The sequence below is a fragment of the Schistocerca nitens genome, chromosome 1, assembly GCF_023898315.1.
Source record: "Schistocerca nitens isolate TAMUIC-IGC-003100 chromosome 1, iqSchNite1.1, whole genome shotgun sequence".
Classification (NCBI taxonomy): domain Eukaryota; kingdom Metazoa; phylum Arthropoda; class Insecta; order Orthoptera; family Acrididae; genus Schistocerca; species Schistocerca nitens.
This window is the reverse complement of record NC_064614.1, coordinates 381,889,573-381,913,484: the sequence shown is the minus strand read 5'-3', so window position 1 is coordinate 381,913,484 and position 23,912 is coordinate 381,889,573. Positions and strand designations below refer to the sequence as shown.

The 23,912-nt window shown below is 45.8% G+C and overlaps 1 protein-coding gene across 1 annotated transcript in view; it reads right to left on the bottom strand.

Moving 5' to 3' along the window:
* Positions 1-203: 203 nt before the first annotated feature.
* LOC126249053 (G-box-binding factor-like) overlaps positions 204-23,912 on the bottom strand; it is a 231,931-nt gene continuing 208,222 nt past the window's right edge. The window contains exon 4 of the mRNA XM_049950690.1: positions 204-3,296. Coding sequence (XP_049806647.1) covers positions 3,280-3,296 — 17 coding nt within the window. The 3' untranslated portion in view covers positions 204-3,279. The remainder of the gene's footprint in view (positions 3,297-23,912) is intronic.

Genomic DNA, 23,912 nt, shown 5'->3' with positions numbered 1-23,912 from the left:
GAACACTGGCAGGCTAAAGAATATATGAAATAAAACATCTCTTTCTTCCTGTTTCTCGCTCTCTCTCCAGCCACCAAAGAGAATACCTCTTTATTTAGTAATACTTAACTCAGAAAAAAATCGTTGAATACCGAACAAATGCAGCTTCCCCACGTTGAAATGAAACATGTGGTACATATCTTTATTATTTTATTTTTCTCCATACAATATACAAATTAATAGTTCCATAAACACTTAATATGCATAAATAAATACTTTACAAGCAGTCAAAAATTAATTCATTAAACATGCAACAACAGCATTTTGCCAAATGTTCTGGAATAATTTGAGTAGACAATTTCAATAGGAAAGCTATCGTTATTTGTGCAGTATGATATGTTCGAAGTAACAGGGTGACAGACATATTGTTCTTTAGAAAAAGACAAACTGTTTCATTTAATTTATGAAATTGGGGCAGAAGCTGCACTCGATAACACCAAGTACAGTAAAAGTTTTTAACTAATTTTTTTTGTCATAAACAACAATGGGTTCATAGATGATCAAAGCTGCATAAATGGTACAATAATCAGTATCCATATAGATATAATTGAAAAATTTCACATAGAACCAACAGAGTTATAAAAGCGAAGTAAAGACATTAATAAGGCAGCCAGTTCACAGTGTGGAAAATATCTTCACATAAAGTGATTCGAGAGCGTATCTCCCAATTATTTTGAAATCAACCATTTCACAAAGAAAATATCTACAAATACATTCACCCTAGATATATTTCCCAGTAGTTTTCAAATCAATCGTTTCGTGCAGTTGCAGCAGACGATAGTCTTTGCATGACGCATTTATTTGCATTTTAACGAGCGAAGAAATTCTGTGAAATGGCACCTTTAGCGTAGGAAAACAAGATATATGAAAAGATGGTAGTAAATGACTGGGTGTTAATGAGACGAATCATGATAAAGAAGCTGTGGAATAACGTTCTCGTAGAATAATTAGAGAAGTATTTTTGCTAAGTACGTTGAAAAACGTGAAAGAAATTGTACATTTTCAAGAGAATAAATGAACAGTTGCCAAGTATTTGTAGTACTTTCGTTTAGTATGCTTATCGTTGTGTGGTTCGTAAATTTTGAAAGAGAGTTATTATCTCTCGCCTTTTTGTGATACAGAGACAAGATATTATACCACTGAAAGTAGTTTCAGGTCAGTTTTCATCTTACAGATGAATTTATGTAAACAAAATTCAGTGGCAGGAATTTTTTCCAGTTTTGGAAGTTTAATGTCATTGCAATCGCTGCGTACAGCGTGCGTAGCTTTTCTTAACATTAAATATAAAGTTATTTCACAATTTTTTTTTACCAATTCACGTTTACAAATTCTGATTCTAAATAACTAGCTTCTCTCTAAAATATCGCTACAGCGTACAATTTCTGCCTGTATTTGTTGAGTGCTGAAAGCGCTTTTCTACCGTAATTATCTTTCGTACTTCGTAATCTGGAACCCTCGCGGCTACCGTGCACTAAATCCAAACACTAAACTAACTTTTGACTGTGGTGTTCTGCTGGCGTTGTTGATAGTACAAATTGAATACTACTTAGCACTTGCCGATCCGTATTATGAATACAGGACTGCAACCTCACTTTAAAATCTATGTGCCTAATAAGCTTTCTAAACATTCCATACTCCGATTTAGCACGTTCTTGTAGTCGGCAGGATTCTTCACAACCGTACACAGAGAAACGTACAAAAAAGGAAGGGCCTTGAAGCGAAACGTTAGTTTTGTATTGAATCTGCTCTTGATACAGTGTGTAATTTGACGAGCGCTTGTTCGAGGTTCATAATTGACTAATGGATGGGTCATGGATGCGGGAGTTTACGATTCACGTTCCCAGCACTCCCAATGGCGAAAGGCTCCCGGCCAAGTGGGGAGTGCGACGATGTTCAACCAGTTGCTGACTGCAAGTGCAAGGCATTTGATAGCCGGTTAATCATACAACGAAAGAAGTGTGCGATGTGCATTAGGTTATAAGAGTGTAATCGAATACAGTTGTATTTGATCAAAAAAGTCTTATTAAAGAAATTAATATAATTTGAGTATTTTTGTAATAGCGGAGTCGTTCAGCTCATTTGAAACAGTGAATCAAGTCTTTAAACATGCTTATGTAAATGTTTCACTGGAGAATATATTTTATGCGTTAATGTATTAATTTTACATAAAAGATGGAGAAAATGTTGCGAATGAAGACTGGGAAATACGCAAGAACCATTGTCAGTCATGGCGGCTGTTGAGTCACAATGTTGGATACGCACGTACGTGTTACATCGTACGTGGCCGATATTTTCTTTCATCAACTCATCTCTGAACTCTTACGTTGTCAATAAGGTTTTTCGTGGAAACAGAAACACGGCGTTACTTCCGATTGAATATATTTACAATCATTACGAAAAACAGTGGGTAGGAGAAACTGTGCAGAATTTCAAAATTTGTGCTTCGAAATAAATGTATAGCAGAACAACATGTATGTCGTTTCGTGTTCTCGTAGATTTTCAGTCTTTGAAATTAATTACAATGAAACCTTCATTGTTCTCGCGTTACCTTGATACGGCTTGGATAGGCAAAGTTGATCCATTCAAAGACATTGTTGATCCCTTAAAAAACAATTTACGACTCTCAAGCTTAAAGCAAAACAAAATATAATCTCTTCACTTTCGTAGCTACTGTACTGTCAACGTGTTTTTAGGTTTTACTTTTCTAGCGATGGTGTTGTCTTTCTCATAAAGCAAATTATGAATCCCAGAAACGACTGCCTTATTTCTTCTGATAATATATGAAAGTGACAAGAATTGGTTCTTATCTTACGCACCAAACGTAAGCATCTCTGAATATTTAATACGACAGTATTTCCTCTTTCTAGGCTGTGCATTTATCCCGAAGGAATACTTCAAATTTTCCAGCATTAAAATTATACTTTCGACGTTCCTTAGGGTCTTAGGGTACGATAGACTACACAACAATTTTTTACTGGGAACTACAGTTGGTGGGGGAAGTTTTTATAAGATAGTTACCTCCTAAGCATCTTTAAAGACCGGTAGTTTCTCGTCGATCACTAAACGTCATACATGTATTTATACACAAACATTTTTACGTATTGGAAATTTAAATAGAAAGTAAATATAGTTTTCTAAAGACGTTGAAATAGTGTGTTAGTGTGGAAGCTAAACGGCACACCAAAAAAGCGCCGACTGCGGCGCCGACTGCGGCGCTGGTTGGCGGCGTCCGTCGACATCTCACTTCGGCCTGGAGTCTGCAACAAGAAACAACAAAAGAAATCCATTATAAATATAACACTGTGGGTACGCTCATTAGAATATTAACAGAATGTCGGCTAACAGCAACATTATTATTCTATGATTTCTACAGGATGCTTAAGGAAGGATTGCAGACGATCTAGGAAACTTTTGCACAAGCAGTTAGAGTTTAATAGCTCGTTTAAACGTTACTGATGCTCCGTATAGACTGTCGTCCTGCTACAAGGCTCTAGCAGACGGATTTCTACACGAAGTGCTGTGTGCTGCCGGCAAGACGTGGCGAATAATACACCACTGGCCATTAAAATTGCTACACCACGAAGATGACGTGCTACAGACGCGAAATTTAACTGACAGGAAGAAGATGCTGTGATATGCAAATGATTAGCTTTTCAGAGCATTCACACAAGGTTGGCGACGGTATCGACACCTACAACGTGCTGACAGGACGAAAGTTTCCAATCGATTTCTCATACACAAAGAGCAGTTGAGCGGCGTTGCCTGGAGAAACGTTGTTGTGATGCCTCGTGTAAGGAGGAGAAATGCGTACCATCACATTTCCGACTTTGATAAAGGTGGGATTGCAGCCTATCGCCATTGCGGTTTATTGTATCGCGACATTGCTGCTCGCGTTGGTCGAGATCCAATGAATGTTAGCAGAATATGGAATCGGTAGGTTCAGGAGGGTAATACGGAACGCCGAGCTGGATACCAACGGCCTCGTATCACTAGCAGTCGAGAAGACAGGCATCTTATCCGCATGGCTGTAACAGATCGTGCAGCCACGTCTCGATCCCTGAGTCAACCGATGGGGACGTATGCAAGACAACAACCATCTGCACGAACAATTCGACGACGTTTGTAGCAGCATGGACTATCAGCTAGGAGACCATGGCTGCGGTTACCCTTGACGCTGCATCACAGACCGGAGTGCCTGCGATGGTGTACTCAACGACGAACCTGGGTGTATGAATGGCAAAACGTCATTTTTTTGGATGAATCCAGGTTCTGCTTACAGCATCATGATGGTCGCATCTGTGTTTGGCGACGTCGCGGTGAACCCACATTGAAAGCGTGTATTCGTCATCGCCATACTGGCGTATCACCCGGCGTGATGGTATGGGGTGCCATTGGTTACACGTCTCGGTCACCTCTTGTTCGCATTCACAGCACTTTGAACAGTGGACATTTCATTTCAGATGTGTTACGACCCGTGGCTCTACCCTTCATTCGATCCCTGTGAAACCCTACAGTTCAGCAGGATAATGGACGACCGCATGTTGCAGGTCCTGTACAGGCCTTTCTGCATACAGAAAATGTTCGACTGCTGCCCTGGCCAGCACATTCTCCAGATCTCTCACCAACCGAAAACGTCTGGTCAATGGTGGCCGAGCAACTGGCTCATCACAATACGCCAATCACTATTCTTGATGAACTGTAGTATCGTGTTGAAGCTGCATGGGCAGCTGTATCTGTACACGCCATACAAGCTCTGTTTGACTGAATGTCCAAGCGTATAAAGGCCGTTATTACGGCCAGAGCTGGTTGTTCTGGGTACTGATTTCTCAGGATCTATGCACCCAAATTGCGTGAAAATGTAATCACATGTCAGTTCTAGTATAATATATTTGTCCAGTGAATTCCCGTTTATCATCTGCATTTCTTCTTGGTGTAGCAATTTTAATGGCCAGAAGTGTACTCGCCGCGTCCGCGACGTTTGATACGTAACGTGTGCCAAATGGCGAACAACTCAGTAAACTAGGCCAATCTTGGCGAACCGCAGGTTCCTGAGTTGAGTCCTGATGGGCACAAGCAGATCTCGTAATAGTGAGCTCAGTGCGTGTTTCGGAGAGTACTGTGCGGAGCGTTGGTGCAATATTGTGTAGTATACGCTGACGGGGAAAAGAATCGTAGCACCAAGGAGTAGTGCGACATAAACGGAAGTTGGTAGGCGTGCTTCTACATCTGTAAGATGATGTCTGTTTAATTTTCGCGCCAGTTTTGCGTTCAGTACGTGCTGTAACGGTCTTGAGAGCTAGTTACCTTCGATATTGGACACGGTTAATTGATGTTAGTCAAGAACGCCTTTAAGGCGACAAAGGCGCCATTATCAACAGCTCACTGAGCTTGAACGAGGTATGTAACAGGGCTACTAGAAGATGGATGTTCCTTCCGCTATATTGCAGAAATACCCGGAGAGTAGCAACTCTACATTATTGTTGGCGGTGGTGGTCGCGAGTGGCCTCCTGATTGCTACGTAGCACTACCAAGTGGGAAGACCATCGTGTCCGGCGTATGGCTCTGGCGCACTGCACTGAATCTACAGAAGTAATCTGGGCAGCAGTTGGCACCACCGTGACACAACGAACTGTTACAAATCGGTTACTTCAAGTGCGCCTCCGAGCCAGACGCCCTGTAGCGTGCATTCCAGTGACCGCAAATAATGGCCACTTGCGACTTCAGTGATGTCAAGCCAGAGTCACTGGAGGCAAGGTGGAAGTAGTTGTATTTTCTGATGAAAGCTGGTACTGCCTCGGTACCAGTGATGACATCGTGTTGGTGAGGAGGAGGACAGTTGAGGACCTGCAGCCTGGAACCAACCTCTCTGCGTGCTAGACACACAGGTCCTATATCTGGAGTTATGGTCTGTGGTGCGATTCCGTATGACACCAGAAGCACTCTCGTGGATATCTCAGGCACCCTGGCTGCATAACTGTTCGTCAGTCTCGTGAATCGACCTCTTGTGCTACTATTCATCAACAGCATTCCAGAGAGTGTTTTCCAACAGGATAACGCTGGCCCACATACCGTTGTTGCAACCCAACATGCTCTACAGGATGTCGACGTTTTGCCTTTGCCTGCTCGATCACCACATCCGTCTCCAATCGAGCACTTAAGAGATGTAATCGGATGACAACTCCAGCGTCAACCACAAACAGCATTAACCGACGTTGTATCCACCGACCAAGTGTAACAGGCATGGAACTCCATCCCAGAAAGTGACATCCGGCACCTGCCGAACATAATTCATTCACGTTTACATGCTTGCGTTCAAAATTCTGTCAGCTACTCCAGCTAGCTCTTTATTCGCACGAAGTAATGGCCGCTATCGACAGGTGTCTCAAGTTGATTCCGCATTTCTAGATTTCCGGAAAGCTTTTGACACCGTTCCTCACAAGCGACTTCTAATCAAGCTGCGGGCCTATGGGGTATCGTCTCAGTTGTGCGACTGGATTCGTGATTACCTGTCAGGAAGGCCGCAGTTCGTAGTAATAGACAGCAAATCATGAAGTAAAACTGAAGTGATATCAGGTGTTCCCCAGGGAAGCGTCCTGGGACCTCTGCTGTTCCTGATCCATATAAATGACCTGGGTGACAATCTGAGCAGTTCTCTTAGGTTGTTCGCAGATGATGCTGTAATTTACCGTCTAGTAAGGTCATCCGAAGACCAGTATCAGTTGCACAGCGATTTAGAAAAGATTGCTGTATGGTGTGGCAGGTGGCAGTTGACGCTAAATAACGAAAAGTGTGAGGTGATCCACATGAGTTCCAAAGGAAATCCGTTGGAATTCGATTACTCGATAAATAGTACAATTCTCAAGGCTGTCAATTCAACTAAGTACCTGGGTGTAAAAATTACGAACAACTTCAGTTGGAAAGACCACATAGATAATATTGTGGGGAAGGCGAGCCAAATGTTGCGTTTGATTGGCAGGACACTTAGAAGATGCAACAAGTTCACTAAAGAGACAGCTTACACTACACTCGTTCGTCCTCAGTTAGAATATTGCTGCGCGGTGTGGGATCCTTACCAGGTGGGATTGACGGAGGACATCGAAAGGGTGCAAAAAAGGGCAGCTCGTTTTGTATTATCACGTAATAGGGGAGAAAGTGTAGCAGATGTGATACGCGAGTTGGGATGGAAGTCATTAAAACAAAGACGTTTTTCGTCGCGGCGAGATCTATTTACGAAACTTCCGTCACCAACTTTCTCTTCCGAATGCGAAAATATTTTGTTGAGCCCAACCTACATAGGTAGGAATGATCATCAAAATAAAATAAGAGAAATCAGAGCTCGAACAGAAAGGTTTAGGTGTTCGTTTTTCCCGCGCGCTGTTCGGGAGTGGAATGGTAGGGAGATAGTATGATTGTGATTCGATGAACCCTCTGCCAAGCACTTAAATTTGAATTGCAGAGTAATCATGTAGATGTAGATGTAGATTTTTTGATTTGCAGAGGGGACCAAACAGGAGGTCATCAGTTCCATCGGATTAGAGGAGGAAGGAGAAGGACGTCGGCCGTGCCCTATAAAAGGAACCATCCCACAATTTGCCTGAATCGAATTAGGGAAATCAGTTTAAACCTGAATCAGTATGGCCGGATGCAGGTTTGCACCGTCGTCCTCATTTCACATTTGCAGTGGCTTATTTCGTGATTACATGAATCCGTCATCTTTCAATTTTAATCACTTAAATATGTTACCTTGACAAATGTATTCCCAAAATTTCATTACTCTACATAATTAATTTCTCGTCTTGCAATTTTTTCCGCCAGTGTGTATAGGAAGCTGTAGTCGTCGCTTACACGCCCAGATGAAAACCTCAATGTCGAGGCGTGCCACGTTCCGATGGAGTGGATGACTGTGGAAGCAAAACAGCTTTCAGCAGGCAGCCTCAGGAACAACTAATATACCCCCGCTTGTATAAGCCTTACCTACGCGAACGGCGTACTGTCAGGGTCGACCCGTAGTAACATCATTGCATCAACTCAGTTCACTAGAAGACTACTAATGAACGGAACGCCTAGGAGGAACAACATCCGAACCAACCGAAATGCCGGCCGGTGTGGACGAGCGGTTCTAGGCGTTTCAGTCTGGAACCGTGCGACCGCTACGGTCGCAGGTTTGAATCCTGCCTGGAGCATGGATGTGTGCGATGTCCTTAGGTTAGTTAGGTTTAAGTAGTTCTAAGTTCTAGGGGACTGATGACCTCAGATGTTAAGTCCCATAGTGCTCAGAGCCATTTGAACCATTTTGTTAAGTCTCACAGTGCTCAGAGCCATTTGAACCATTTTGAACCAACCGAAATACTGTGGAGGATAAGGAACAATGTCAGCTCTTAAGATTTCAGTTATCTGTATCATGTATTGCAGATGTTTTCTCAGTACTGAAATGCGATGAGGGTATTTCTCTTTTTTTAAAAAAAAAAAGGATTAACGTTTCATACTCAAAAATTGCATTCCAGGTGTCCTTAAATCAGTGAAACGGGTCAGGAATGCACTTATTTGGAAAAAAGAAAAAGCGCATCGGAAGGATATGGTGTTCATGTAAGAAGCATAGCCAAACGGGTGAATGGCGAGCATGAGAAAACACCTATCTTAGGCCTTCCTGGTGCATTATTATGTACCGGATGGTTATAATTAAACTTTCCCTGTTTAACACGTTGTAACACGGAAACTAATTACCGTACGAAGACCATGCTTGATAACATTAACGTCCAAAGTATGGGGCGCATGATTTCCATGCGTCGCAGCTCCACCGTCCAGTTCTAACAACGGTCACCAGGTGGCGTGATCAGTCATAGTGATTCATAGTCTCACATGCATGACCAGTCGCAGTGTGCTTTTTGACCGGTCAACATGAGCGTGGACAAAAGGAGCAGGGCATCATTGGCGAAGCTCTATTATCAAAACAACAGTAATGCTGTAGCCGCACTTCGAGAATATTGCCGACTGAAAGGATTACGGAAGGGTTCTCTTTCTCCACCCGCTGTGCGGAGCATGGCGAAGAAGTTCGAATCATCTTGAGAACTGGGCGTCGCACCGGGAAGAGGCTGACGACCGGTTCCAACACAGGTGGTTGATGACAACTCTGCGAGCAATTCCCTATCTTCAGGCAGTGTGCGTGCTGTGTCACGACAGTTGAACATCTCGTGGTCCACTATATGGATGGTGGTCCGAACCATTCTCAAATGGTATCCGTCCAAAATCCATATCGTACAGCAGCTTGCACCATAGGAAGCCCAACGACGTGTTGACTTCACTCTTCACTTTCTCGCAAGGATTGCAGTTGACGAAGGCTGGCCCTGGACCATCTCAAGGACTGGCGAGTCTCATTTTTCTCTGACGGCAGAGTGAACACACAGAATTTCCGAGTTCGGGATCTTCACCTCCAGTCACTGTGTATGAAGTTCCTCTTAATAGTGAAGGTGTCACAGTATGGTGTGGCTTCACGGGTACGTTCATCACTGGCTAGTTCGTTTTTGAACAGGTTGGCGCTCAAAGACCAAACACGTGCAGTGTTACTGGCCAGCGTTACTGCGATATGCGTCGACAACATATCATGCCCGCCCTACAAGAGAGAGACGCATTGAAGTCAACAGTTTTCATCCAAGATGGGGCCTCGTCGCACATCACTCGTAAAGTTCATCTGTTTCTGCGAAACACATTTAGAAAAGATCGAAGTATCAGCCGATCGTTTCCACATGTTTGGCCCGTACAATCACATTATCTCACTCCCTGTGATTTCTGGTTGCATGTCTACCTGAAGGACACAGGTTAGCAGGAGAACATTCACACATGTGCTGATTTGAAGCACAGCATATCAAGAGGTAGCCAGAATACCAACGGACATGCTTCGTTCTGCTGGGCAAAATGCAATAGTGCACTTTCAGACTCTTCTGGACACTGATGGGCACAATATTGAGCCCCTTTTGTAGCAGTAATGGTAGCGGTATGTAATGGTATGATATACCGTAACAGCACATTAAAAGTGTTTCAGTTGAACTGATTCTGCGTTATTTCTCTTCCCCATGTCCTTGGCATTAATGCTACCAAGTTTGGTCCTCGTAACGTAATTAGTTTCCGTGTTATAGCTTGTTAAATAGGGCAAGTTCCATTGTAACCTTCAACTAGAACTGCTCTCGAGTATTCAGCCGTCAAGATAGTGATATATCTCGGCAAACTAACCTGTCCCATCCTCAAGCGCTCATGATGAGTGAATATCTTCACGAGGGTGACGAGACGATCGCGATATACCTTCTTTCGCGAAGATGGTCCGTAAAATTAAAATTGCTGCCACCGACTGGATCACTAGACGAGCCAGTCAGGTCCCGTTCACAGGAAAGACTACATAGACACGACACGACACCGTACCAACATTCCCCCTTGACTGAGGGGCGTGTGTTAATGCTAACAATGCACTAGAACCGGCGATATGCACGTATGCCGGGAAATAAGTACGTCTAGCGACTAAGCGGACGAAAGTTGAACAACGAAGAATAACTGTAAACATCTATGAAGGGAAGACAATGGTAATGTGACTTTACCTGTCCCTGAGAAGGGACTAAATTCCGTAGCGAACACTTGGTGTGTTCATGGCACATCGAAGCGGATGCGCAATTGCGCTCGACAAGGATTTCTGGTCTGATGAGTACAGAGTAATATTAAAAGCAGCAGGAAATGGGTTAACGGGAGCAGGATTCATTATGAATAGAAAGATAGGGCAGAGGGTGTGTTAATGTGAACAGATCAGTGATAGGGTTGCTCTCATCAGAAACGAAGAGAGAGAGAGAGAGGAAAAGAGAGAGAGAGAGTATATGAGGATGTGGGGAGGGTAATTCAGTATGTAATGGGACATAAAAATCTGATAGTCAGGGGGGGGGGACTAGAATGCGGTTGTACGGGAACGAGTAGAAGAAAGGATTAAGGGAGAAAATGGGCTTGCTAGTAGGAATGACAGATCAGAAATACTAATTGAGTTCCAGTAAATTTCGACATGGGGTCCTAAAACGCATACTTTTCCAGAAATCAAGAAACTTTTACAACTGCCGCTTCTGTACCCACATGGTAAACACTTACCGGCTACAGCACCGGTAGCGCAATGGCAAAGGTAAGTGGCTCGGAATCAGAGAACCCGGATACGAATCTCGAAGAAAGTTTGCGGATGTTATTCTTTCCGTTTGTATTTTTCCATATCTCAATTAATAGGGATAGGAGGGTTAATATGGTAGTAAATCAATAAGGAATGATAATAATAAGGTAAGAAAATAAATTTCTCAAACGTCTTTGGATAGTAAGCAACTAAAATGTTACTCCAGGTCACTTTACAATGGTTCTTCCAGTCACTGTTATGTGTCCTCACTTTTCTTCGAAAACATTCGAAACAATTATACTCACGGCACCAAGAACATCTAATGAATGCAATCTTTCGACAACTACACTGTTCCTTCTGAAGAGTCGGCGGAAAACAAACTTGGTTTACATTTAAAAATATGTCTTTTTCGGAAATTAATTTTGATGCGTACAACGCATACGATATCATTGCCTGAAAAATCGGTGCTGAAAGTTGGTTATGAATTGTGCTGTGAATAGTTATTGCATCCGTGCGGTTGTGCAATTCCCGCTGGGTTTCCAGAAGCACACTGCAATTCTGAAGCCTGGAAATAAAGTTTTTCGCCTTGCGATAGAAATAAACATCGCACGGCTGGCACACAGGTGTGTAGTTCGGCAGTATTACTTTTACTGTGCACCTCGGCTGACCCTCGCCATCTATTGTGTCATATATTGTAGTATTAATTTGCCCACTCCAGGAATCCAATATTAGACAAAACTTGTTATGAGAAACGTATGGTTTTAAAACATTCTCAAGAAATGTTCTGTAAATCGCATTCGTCAGTTTCCCGGATTTGGAGCAGGTAATGTAAACATTTTTTAACGAGTCGGTTAAACGATCGACCTCTTCTATAACCCGAGGACCAAATGTAACATTCGTTTCTTGTAAACACAGGAAAACTTTAGGGAACACTTTTCCAGAGGATGTGATAGTATATTGCGCCGTGTACGAATGTGTTAGTTTGTTTTTACTACCAACTGCGACAAGGGTTCGTTTTTCTCCCTTATGCGATAACGTGCGTCTAATGTTCACCCGATACTCGCATCCTGTTTGATCGGTGTTGATCACGTAATCTCGATTAAAACCGGTCATTAAGTGACGCCGTTTGCGTGCTGAAAAGAGCCGCCACTTTCTGTATATCTTCTATATTTTGTACCTCCTTATGAGAGACGTATTTAGTGACGTGCCGTTGACGAATTTTATACTCCGATTTGAAATTTCTTGCCCAAGATAATGATGCAGCAAACGTAAAATCCTTGTTGGCCGTATGTTGAAGTGGTGCACCTGCAGCCCACTCCTGAAGTATTCTCGTTGTTACATTCTCGTTACGACAACGAGATTCGACAAATCGGTCGTATGTCCACTTATTTGTCGCCTGGTAATTGTCGTATTTTGTCCCTCCTTTAACGATATCACTTTCCCACAATTTCATGTCCTTCTTCCTTTTCAGGGCTGTTGTTGCTCCATTCTTTTGGAGTGCTTGTAAGTTCCAATTTGGATTATTCCTAGCTAGCTCTATCGCCTTTACTTTTACTTCAAGGGATATAGCGCCGTAGTTCAATCGTTTAGTAACCGGTTCGTAATACTCATCGGGAACAGATGATGCACATATTCCCAGTGACGTGGAGATTTTCAGTGTTATGACCATTTTGCGATTCACTAGTCGGGATATTTTCTACTGAATCACCTTCTGCTTCGTCTTCATGGTATAGTACTTCGGTATCAACAAAAGTCTTTTCGTTCGTCAGCTCCAAAAATCGCTCGACGATAGCCGCTCCTATCAATCTGGAACGCCGAGAAACACAACTGCCTGCTTCCGGTAGTGCATTGATAATGCATCTGTCTTGCAACCTTTTTTTACAAACCAAAACACAGCGTCGGTAACTTCCCGCTTGCCATCGTCTGTGACAGGCACCCAACTATATATTACAGCGCTAGTCGAAGGGTGTACATCCTCCATTATTCAGATTATGCACCTGAAAGATATGACACAGCAAACAATAACTAGCTACTACGGCATAAACAGACGATCTAATTACTACAAACTACATACGGAAGAACACTGTATTCATTCACAAAACGTATTTCATTCGGCCTATTAACGATGGAAAAATCACCACATGTGTCCGCGAGGTTCGCGGGAGCCTAAATAACGGAAAACAACTCTTTCCGATTGACTTCTATAAGGCTCGCGCTGGACAGTTTCACTATTCCAGGTTCACAACTATGATATGACGAAGAGGCAACCGGGACAACATAACTCTCCCTCCGTGCCTTCTGTCCCGTGCCTCGCTGTAAACAAGCGTCGCGCGGTTGGCTATCTGTGATCCCTCGTGAGGAATTCGCAGCACTTTTACTCAGAGTTGTTTTCATGTGACAAGGCTTAAAAGTTTAATACTTTACTAACTCACGGCGTTTGGGAAACTAGTTTGCCTACCTTATTATTATCATTCCTTATTGGTTTACTAACCATATTAACCCTCCTATCCCTATCAATTGAGATATACAAACGGAAAGAATAACATCCGCAAACTTTCTTCGAGATTCGTACCCGGGTTCTCTGATTCCGAGCCACTTACCTTGGCCATTGCGCTACCGGTGCTGTAGCCGGTAAGTGTTTACCATGTGGGTACAGAAGTGGCAGTTGTAAAAGTTTCTTACCGCGATTTCTGGAGAAGTATGCGTTTTAGGACCCCATGCCTGATGATGAAAAATGCTCTATTTACAATTATCTATCGAGCCCGCCCAGTCTGAGTCCATTGCTCGTCATAGCCTTTAGGGGCGATTTTCTCAAAAACGCGGGGGTGTTGACCCAAGATATCTTAGATTCCTTCGTTTTAGGTTGTACACAAGCGACCTGCCAAATCTGAGCCGAATCGGTTGGCCGTGTCTGAGGCCTTCCCCTTGTCAGTCCATATTCAGTACTCATTAGACTATTCATTCCAGTCAAAAAGATCTTGTAATTCTTCTTCTCTTTCGCTGAGGATACCACCGTCATCAGCGAATCGTATCATTGACAACCTTTCACATTGAATTTTAATCCCACTGTCGATACTTTCTTTTATTTCCCTCACTGCTGAACAAGCTCTTGCAGCAACAGCAGTCACGGTGGCCGACCAGGCGAGCACCATCGCCAAGGACGACCACGGATAATCGCCATCCACAGACTCTCAGTCTGTGGCTTTAATTCCCCAGCGACGTGAGTTTCGCCAGTTCCTTCAGGAGGAAGGTTCAAAAATGGTTCAAATGGCTCTGAGCACTATGGGACTCAACCGCTCCCCTAGAACTTAGAACTACTTAAACCTAACTAACCTAAGGACAGCACACAACACCCAGCCATCACGAGGCAGAGGGAATCCCTGACCCCGCCGGGAATCGAAAACGGGAACCCGGGCGTGGGAAGCGAGAACGCTACCGCACGACCACGAGATGCGGGCTCAGGAGGAAGGAATTGACGTATGTCTTTTGTGCGAAACTCACATCAAAGCTGGCACAAATGTGCTTGCCGCAAACTACCACTGCTACCGCAATGACGGCTGACGCCGGCCGGAGAGGCCGTGCGGTTCTAGGCGCCACAGTCTGGAGCCGAGCGACCGCTACGGTCGCAGGTTCGAATCCTGCCTCGGGCATGGATGTGTGTGATGTCCTTGGGTTAGTTAAGTTTAATTAGTTCTAAGTTCTAGGCGACTGATGGCCTCAGAAGATTTTTTTTTTTTTTTTTTTTTTTTTTTTTTTTTTTTTTTTTTTTTTTTTTTTTTTACGGCTAACGGCTGGCGGTGGCACCGCCGTAAACATCAAGAGACTGTTGCAGCATGATGCGATACACTTGCCCGAGCTAGACGCCATGGAAGGCAGAGGAGTGGCAGTCAACAACGCTGTCGAGCAGATCGCATTCATCGCGGTATACCAACCGCCCTGCTGAACCTGGAAGTTGCTGACATCGACGCTCTGTTGACAATGAGGCGGAGATGCTTTCCATTGCTGGTGGTTTTAACGCTAGGAACACGCAGAGGAACTTCCGTCTCACAAATGTCAGCGGCCGTCGCCTCCTGCGCGCCGCTCAGCAAAACGGCGCCACCACACTACGGCCATTCGATCCGACGATCTACCCAGCCAGAGGGCAGCCGGACGTGCTCGACGTCTTTATCCTCAACGACATCGAGCAACACACTTTCCCCACAACATGCTGCGCTTTATCTTCGAACCATCTGCCAGTCATCTATGAGATCGACATCGTAGGTACAGCACTACCTACCCACCGCCGCTGCTACAAGAAAATGAACGTAGTTCTCGACCTGCTGGAGGACTTTCCTAGATATTGACGCCGCAGGTTCCGACGCCGCAGTGGAGTTATTCAATCGTCAGCTACTACGAGCGGCCGAAGCAGCCACACCAAGACGTCCACGTCAGCAGCAGGAGCACTCCCGGAAAACTCTCGCCTCACATTGTGGAGGCGATCAGGGAGAAGAACAGGGTCTTCTGCGAGTAGCAACTCACACGCCAGCCGGACGCCAAACGCCTTCTGAACCGTACGAGGCGTGACTTCAATGCGGCGGTTGAGGAAGACAGAAACCGGTGTTGGGGTGGCCCGGTGTCCACACTTAATCCACAAGATGGTGGCCCGTGGCGAGTCGTGAAGAGCTTCCTTCGCCAGCGGCAGCGCATCCCTCAGTTACAGGTCGACTAGAGCGTCGTCTCCAGCCCAGATGAGAAGGCCAGTGTGTTGGCAGACACGTTTGCTGAAAACTTTACAGCTATATGGAAGGATGCGGAAATAGAGGCAGTACCGAAGACAAAGGATGCTCATCTGGCCACCAGCCACAGACCCACCAGCCTGCTTCCGTCCCTCTCGAAGGTGTTCGAGCGGCTCTACATCGAAAGGCTGCTGCGACACGTCGAAGAAGAGTCGATCACGAGCAATTTGGGTTCAGGAGCGCAAATTCCAGCACCCACGAGCTGCTGCGGTTGGTAAAAAAAGCTATGCGTCCCTGGAGACGCGAGAGTACCTTGGGTCGTTGCTACTCGATATTTCTAGGGCCTTAGTGTGGCACAACGGCCTCGTGTACAGACGGAGTAGCGACGTCACGCGGAGACCTGATCCGCTCCTACCTCACCGGACGGACATTCCATGTCCGTACTTACGACGCAAGATCGACGCAACGGCCGACACGAGCGGGAGTGCCGCGGGGGTGGAGTTCGGCCCTCTGCTGTACTCCATTTACGCTGCCGACGCTCCGCGGGTGGCGCGTGTGAAGCTGGCACCATATGTCGACGACACGGCGCTACTCGCGCGCAGTATGAACGCGGCAGAAATGAGGCGACTTTTTGCAACTTGGCTGCGTTACCCTTGGCGCTTGGTCAACCAAATGGAAATTGAAGTATAACGCCACCAAGAGCCATGCAGTGGTGTTCACGAGGAAGCTGCTGCCTCTACATCTGCCGCCGGTCACCATCATGAGAGGCCCCCTACCGTGGAGCAAGGCCGGCCGCTACCTAGGGGCTACTCCAGACCATCGGTTGATATGGCTGCCGCACGTCAGAGACATAAAGAGCACAGCAATAGGGTGACTTCGCGCCCTATACCCTCTACTCAACCCGTCGTCGTCGCTGCCTCCAAGCCATGACGTAACACTGTATCGGACACTGATCAGACCAGTACGCAGCAACAGCGTGGGAAAATGCGGCCGACACCAACATCGGAATGCTGCACAGGGTGCAGAACCGAGCGCTCAAGCTCGCTCTGAGGCTTCCGAGAACATACAGCACGCAACTGCTGCACCAAGGCACTGGCATCCCGCTGCTGGGCGAGAGATTCAAACAGACAGCACGCCACTTCTACGGAAAGGCGGAACATTCCTGGAACTGGCTCATTAAGGACTTGGGCCGCCAAATACACCGCAGGCCGACCACGAGTTGGCCTGAACTGCTCCGGGAGTATCCAACTACTACAGCAACCTGAGGACGATACAGAAGCCAACCAAACAAGAGGAAAATCCGCAAAGAGAGGCAAAACAACACTGCCACAGGAATAGTGTACCAAACGCTCAGCCCGCGCAACAGTAAGCGCAGGATATGCTTGTCACTTTCAGCCACCACCGACCAAGATGGATATTTCGATAGCCGGTATATTGACGCAGAAGAAGCTGAGTAACATTATTACCGTGGTTAGTGGTTATGATACTAAACTGTTGCATGGTGGGTCGTGAGTTCAAAACTCACCTGAAGTGTAAAATTTTAATTTCCATATTCGGTTCCAGTAAATTCTAGAAGTATTCACAAATGTCAAGAATCATTGTATTGGAACGTTCTGCAACTGTATACATACCGTATGGGTTCTGGCGGGAGGCAGTTCGCTCCGCGCTCTTGTAGGTGCAAGTGCCGAATAAACCTTCCTTGAGTGAAATTAGTGTTCGTCATTCATCTAATTACACCTTATTCTACGTGACATTATTCTGGTGAGGCCGCCGGGTATTGGAACTTGTGATAGCGCACATTATTGACGACACAGTGGCTCCCATCAGGCCAAGACAGAGCCGCCGTTTACGTGGCGTGAAACCCGAGTTCGAGCCATATTCAACAGATCGCAATCTATCGGAGACAGAACAAGAAGAGGACGTTACGATGACAGCAACTGTGTGCCAGCACATGAGACATCCTTCCAGGTTATCTGGTGACGTTGGCCATGATCCAAACAAGGGGCTGAAGGTATACGAGCGTATAGCCAAATTTAGCAAATGGGATGACACTGTGTGTGTGGCTATCGTATTTTCCTACATGGAGGGCACTGCCAAGCAATGGTATGAGAGCAACGAGAAGAAGTTCACAAGCTGGGAAGTATTCCAGGCGGAACTGTGCAAGTATTTCGGCGACACGCAACGACAGAAGTGCAAGGCTGAAGATAACTACAACATCCTACATTTAAGACGTCTTGGAGCTGTGTAAAATAGCGGATCCTCATGTGGCATTCTAGGAACGTAACTTCGCCTGGGTCTCGACATTTTCACTGTTTTAAAGGGAAATGAAGGACGAGAGATTGGGTTCAATGTTTGTTCAACTTCCTCTCTTATGACCTCTTGAAGCGTCTAGGTTTTTTGCTCGCCGTGAAATCCAAGTGCCTTCTGAACTTCCTCTCTCACTATCTGCCGAAGAATGAAGGAGGATGTAAGTTTGCACATCTCCTGAAGGAGGTTTCGACAGCAGACGACTTCATAAAATGGTGCCAGTATATCGAGACAATGCATCAAAAAAGAATTACACGCAATAAGTTTAACGGCTTCCAAACGCCGTATCGATGACTGTGATGGAGTAAGGAACTGATTTCACAAGTGTTCTTCGTCAGATAGGTTCAAAAATGGCTCTGAGCACTATGGGACTCAACATCTTAGGTCATAAGTCCCCTAGAACTTAGAACTACTTAAACCTAACTAACCTAAGGACATCACACACACCCATGCCCGAGGCAGGATTCGAACCTGCGACCGTAGCAGTCCCGCGGGTCCGGACTGCAGCGCCAGAACCGCGCGCGTCACATAGTGAAAGAGGAAGTTCAGAAGGCACTTGGATTGCACGGCGCGCAAAAAAACGAGACTCTTCAAGAGGTCATAAGGGAGGAAATGGAACAGAGATTGAACACAATCTCTCGTCTTTCATTTCCCTTTAAAACGGTGAAAAAGTCGAGACCCAGGCGAAGTTACGTTCCAACATTGTCGCATGAGGAACCTGTTTGGGCACCAAGGAAGACTGACGTCTGGAGGACCAAGGATAACCAACCAGTAAGTTTCCACTGCGGACGACCGGGACATGTGGTGCGCTGCTGTCGAGAAAGGCAGCGGATATTCGATGACGCCCGCGCCAGAAGACAGCAGATCGACCTTAGCCGACGCTAACTCCGGGACGACGAAGATGAACAAGAAGATGTGGGTGCAGGACGACATAGGTCACCATCACCGCAAGCTAGCAGCTGGAGAGGCCGCTCCCCAACACGCCGATCAAAGTTGCCATCGCCGTTTTGAAGCTCCAGCCGATCACCTAGCCACCGCAACCAGAAAAACTAAAGGGTGCGACCTTCCTTGGAGGCGAGGCCGCCGAAGAGGGAAATCCTCCGCCTCGATCATTACAAAAATGATAGGAAACTACGTCGATATCCTCATGGATGGCCGACCAGCCCAAGCTCTTGTGGACTCTGGAGCATCATATTCAGTCATTTCGGACAAGTACCGTCGCCAGTTGCAGAAAACCGTATTAGTCGACATAAAACATCTGAGCTGAAGGTGGCTAATGGGAAATGTGTAAAACCTACAGGAAGATGTGTCATTCGTGTGAGTATAAGTGGCCATAAACAGCCCTTAGAATTCATCGTCTTACAAGAGGCTAGTAATGACGTCATTCTCGGATGGGACTTTTTTAAAGCTTCTCAGGCAATTATAGATTGTGGTCGCTCGAAGATTATGATAGACGGGATGAGATGCTTGGACAGGAAGATGCGCAATCGAGTGTGTGGAGACTATGTGTGCTGGATGAAGTGATCATTCCTGCAGTCATGTGTCATGCCATGCATCAACCCATGGATCTTGTAGTGGAATGTAAGAGAAGCATACCATTGAAGAATAACTTAGTCATCCCAGCCTCTGTCGTCTCGTTTAAGTACGGATTCGGTGCATTGTGGATAGTTAACGGTCGCAGAGAACCGCAGATCCTTCCAAGACGCATGTGCGTAGCAAACGCTGATCCGTTAATTGCCGAACAGCTGAGCCTCGCAGAAACCTCCCATGCCGAGTCTGTGGGCAAAATTAGCGCTACCACTATGAGAAAAGATCTTCTAGCTCGACTATCACTAGATCTCTCTATGGAACAACAGAAGAAGCTACTTGCCATTCATCTGTTCCATTCTAGTTCAGTTAGATCTCTGAGTAAATATCTGTACACGAATGTTTTTCAAAAGTATAATAAGTTGACATGTCCAGCATCCTTGAAGTGATCCACGGATGAAACACACTGGGTTTACGATTACTAATAACGTAAACCGGAACCATCACACAGATAATGTTTGGAGGAAAACAATTCAAAGACTTTGATTTACTGGCAGAACACTTAGAGAATGCAACAGATCTACTAATGACTACAATAAGCGTGGTCTTCCTCTCCTGAAGTACTGCTCCGCTATGTGGGATTTGCATCAGATAGGACTGACGGTGGACGTCGAGAAAGTTCAAAGAATGGCAGCATGTTTTGTAGTATCGCGGAATAGGGGAGAGAGTGTCACGGATATGATAAGCGAACTGGGGCAGCAATCATTAAAACAGAAGCTTTTTTCGCTGCGGTAGGATCTTTTCACGAAATTTCAAACATATTTCTCCCCGAAGGTGAAAATATTTTGGTGGCGCCCACCTACATAGGGAGAAATTAACATTGTAATAAAATAAGAGAAATTAGAGTTCGTACGGAAAAATTTAAGTGTTCGTTTTTCCCTCTTGCTGTTCGAGACAGAAAAACAGCCGAAGGTGGTTCGATGAAACCTCTGCCAGGCACTTACTTGTGAATTGCAGAGTAAACTTCTAGGTGCAGATGTGAAAAAAAGCTACTACTACCGCTGCCATATTAGGGACGCAGAAAAGGCCTCTTGAAGCAAAACGAAAATAAATGATTTACAAAACAGAAATGGATGGTTGAAATTACTAGCGAATTCCTTCTCAACACATCACAAGCTGCAGGAAATGCGGAAGGTGAAGTTCAGTAACAACTTATTCATGGCGTTACATCGTTCTTCAGAACAATAATAGCAGCTAAAGTTCATGTGTATCTCATAACTACCTCAGACTCTAAAATAAGTGTTAGATTAAGTTTTCCTGCATGTGGTATTAAGTGGCAGTGTCCTGGTACCTAACAGAGCTGTCAGATTCCTTTAACAGTGCTTACGGTAGCTTGTTCAAAGAATCGTTTGATATCGCAAGTACTACTTGGTCAAACAGGAACCTCGGCTCTGGGACCTGGGAATATCTGGACTAACATTCGCGAGCTTTCCAAACAGCACCACGCCACAGACTCATTGATCAACAGGTAGTAAACGCGATATGTGAACGAAAAAATTTATTGTTGTTTGAGATCATAAACTGTGCCATCTCAGAAAGCTTGAACTTAGATCTCATAAATGGCTCTGAGCACTATGGGACTTAACATCTGAGGTCATCAGTCCCCTAGAACTTAGAACTACTTAAACCTAACTAACCTAAGGACATCACACACAACTATGTCCGAGGCAGGATTCGAACCTGCGACCGTAGCGGTCGGGCGGTTCCAGACTGAAGCGCCTAGAACCGCTCGGCCACACCTGCCGGCGATCTCATAAATCTCTTCAGTTGGGATGCGTTCGAGAGCTGTTATTATGGAAGCGCATTAAATTTCATGCTAACAGTGGTTAACGAACGAGAACTGGCAGAGCCGTAAATGGTAGGAAAAAAACTGATAACACTGGTTTTTTCGCTGTTACGTTGCAGTAGAAGTAGCGCTATGGAGCAGCTAATATTAACATAACAACGCTGAACAGCGCATTTTTGCACACTTGACAACAATGGCTAACACACACGTAGCCTTAACAGTAGCAACTGCAATCTCAATATCAAAGTCCACTTTTAGTCGGCCAAAAAGATAGGGTCTTCGACTATCCCTGTCTGTACTCCAGTCCATGTGACCTGTGGTGTTAGCCGCATGAGAATAACTACACTCCTGGAAATGGAAAAAAGAACACATTGACACCGGTGTGTCAGACCCACCATACTTGCTCCGGACACTGCGAGAGGGCTGTACAAGCAATGATCACACGCACGGCACAGCGGACACACCAGGAACCGCGGTGTTGGCCGTCGAATGGCGCTAGCTGCGCAGCATTTGTGCGCCGCCACCGTCAGTGTCAGCCAGTTTGCCGTGGCATACGGAGCTCCATCGCAGTCTTTAACACTGGTAGCATGCCGCGACAGCGTGGACGTGAACCGTATGTGCAGTTGACGGACTTTGAGCGAGGGCGTATAGTGGGCATGCGGGAGGCCGGGTGGACGTACCGCCGAATTGCTCAACACGTGGGGCGTGAGGTCTCCACAGTACATCGATGTTGTCGCCAGTGGTCGGCGGAAGGTGCACGTGCCCGTCGACCTGAGACCGGACCGCAGCGACGCACGGATGCACGCCAAGACCGTAGGATCCTGCGCAGTGCCGTAGGGGACCGCACCGCCACTTCCCAGCAAATTAGGGACACTGTTGCTCCTGGGGTATCGGCGAGGACCATTCGCAACCGTCTCCATGAATCTGGGCTACGGTCCCGCACACCGTTAGGCCGACTTCCGCTCACGCCCCAACATCGTGCAGCCCGCCTCCAGTGGTATCGCGACAGGCGTGAATGGAGGGACGAATGGAGACGTGTCGTCTTCAGCGATGAGAGTCGCTTCTGCCTTGGTGCCAATGATGGTCGTATGCGTGTTTGGCGCCGTGCAGGTGAGCGCCACAATCAGGACTGCATACGACCGAGGCACACAGGGCCAACACCCGGCATCATGGTGTGGGGAGCGATCTCCTACACTGGCCGTACACCACTGGTGATCGTCGAGGGGACACTGAATAGTGCACGGTACATCCAAACCGTCATCGAACCCATCGTTCTACCATTCCTAGACCGGCAAGGGAACTTGCTGTTCCAACAGGACAATGCACGTCCGCATGTATCCCGTGCCACCCAACGTGCTCTAGAAGGTGTAAGTCAACTACCCTGGCCAGCAAGATCTCCGGATCTGTCCCCCATTGAGCATGTTTGGGACTGGATGAAGCGTCGTCTCACGCGGTCTGCACGTCCAGCACGAACGCTGGTCCAACTGAGGCGCCAGGTGGAAATGGCATGGCAAGCCGTTCCACAGGACTACATCCAGCATCTCTACGATCGTCTCCATGGGAGAATAGCAGCCTGCATTGCTGCGAAAGGTGGATATACACTGTACTAATGCCGACATTGTGCATGCTCTGTTGCCTGTGTCTATGTGCCTGTGGTTCTGTCAGTGTGATCATGTGATGTATCTGACCCCAGGAATGTGTCAATAAAGTTTCCCCTTCCTGGGACAATGAATTCACGGTGTTCTTATTTCAATTTCCAGGAGTGTATCTATGTTGAACGCTGTCTTCAGCAGATGTGAGAGATACTAGGTATATTATGTGCTGAATACTCGTCTTTACGTGGTACCATAGTCTAAGAAAACGCAAGATAGGTTTCCAGACCCAGAGTTAGGGCATGTTCGCCACTTGGATGCTAGGAATAATGTAGTTTTTATATCCTTTTCCTTTTTCTGCCGAGCAGGAAATATATATTCGAAGCTCCCAAGGCATCCGAAGAGATTTTTAACATTTTCAGTGTTCCATTAAATTCATCGTATTTCTGGGATGTTGTTCGCAGCACTGCACCCAGCGGTATTTGCCATGCTACAAAACTACTATTGGCATTTGACTACAGCATGCCGATATCGAATCTTTTCTGTGTGGAAGAAGAACCGATACGGTGTTCGGAGGGTGTTGCTGGTTGAGAAACACAGAGTGCTTATAACTGAAGTGCAGATACAGAGCTCCAATGTGGGCTGTAGCTAACGTATGGCAGCGAAGCTTGGTAGACATTCTAATGCGTTAGCGCGGAACTGATCTACGCTGGGAAAAAAAATTAGTTCCAGTTTTGGCCATTAGGTGCAAACCT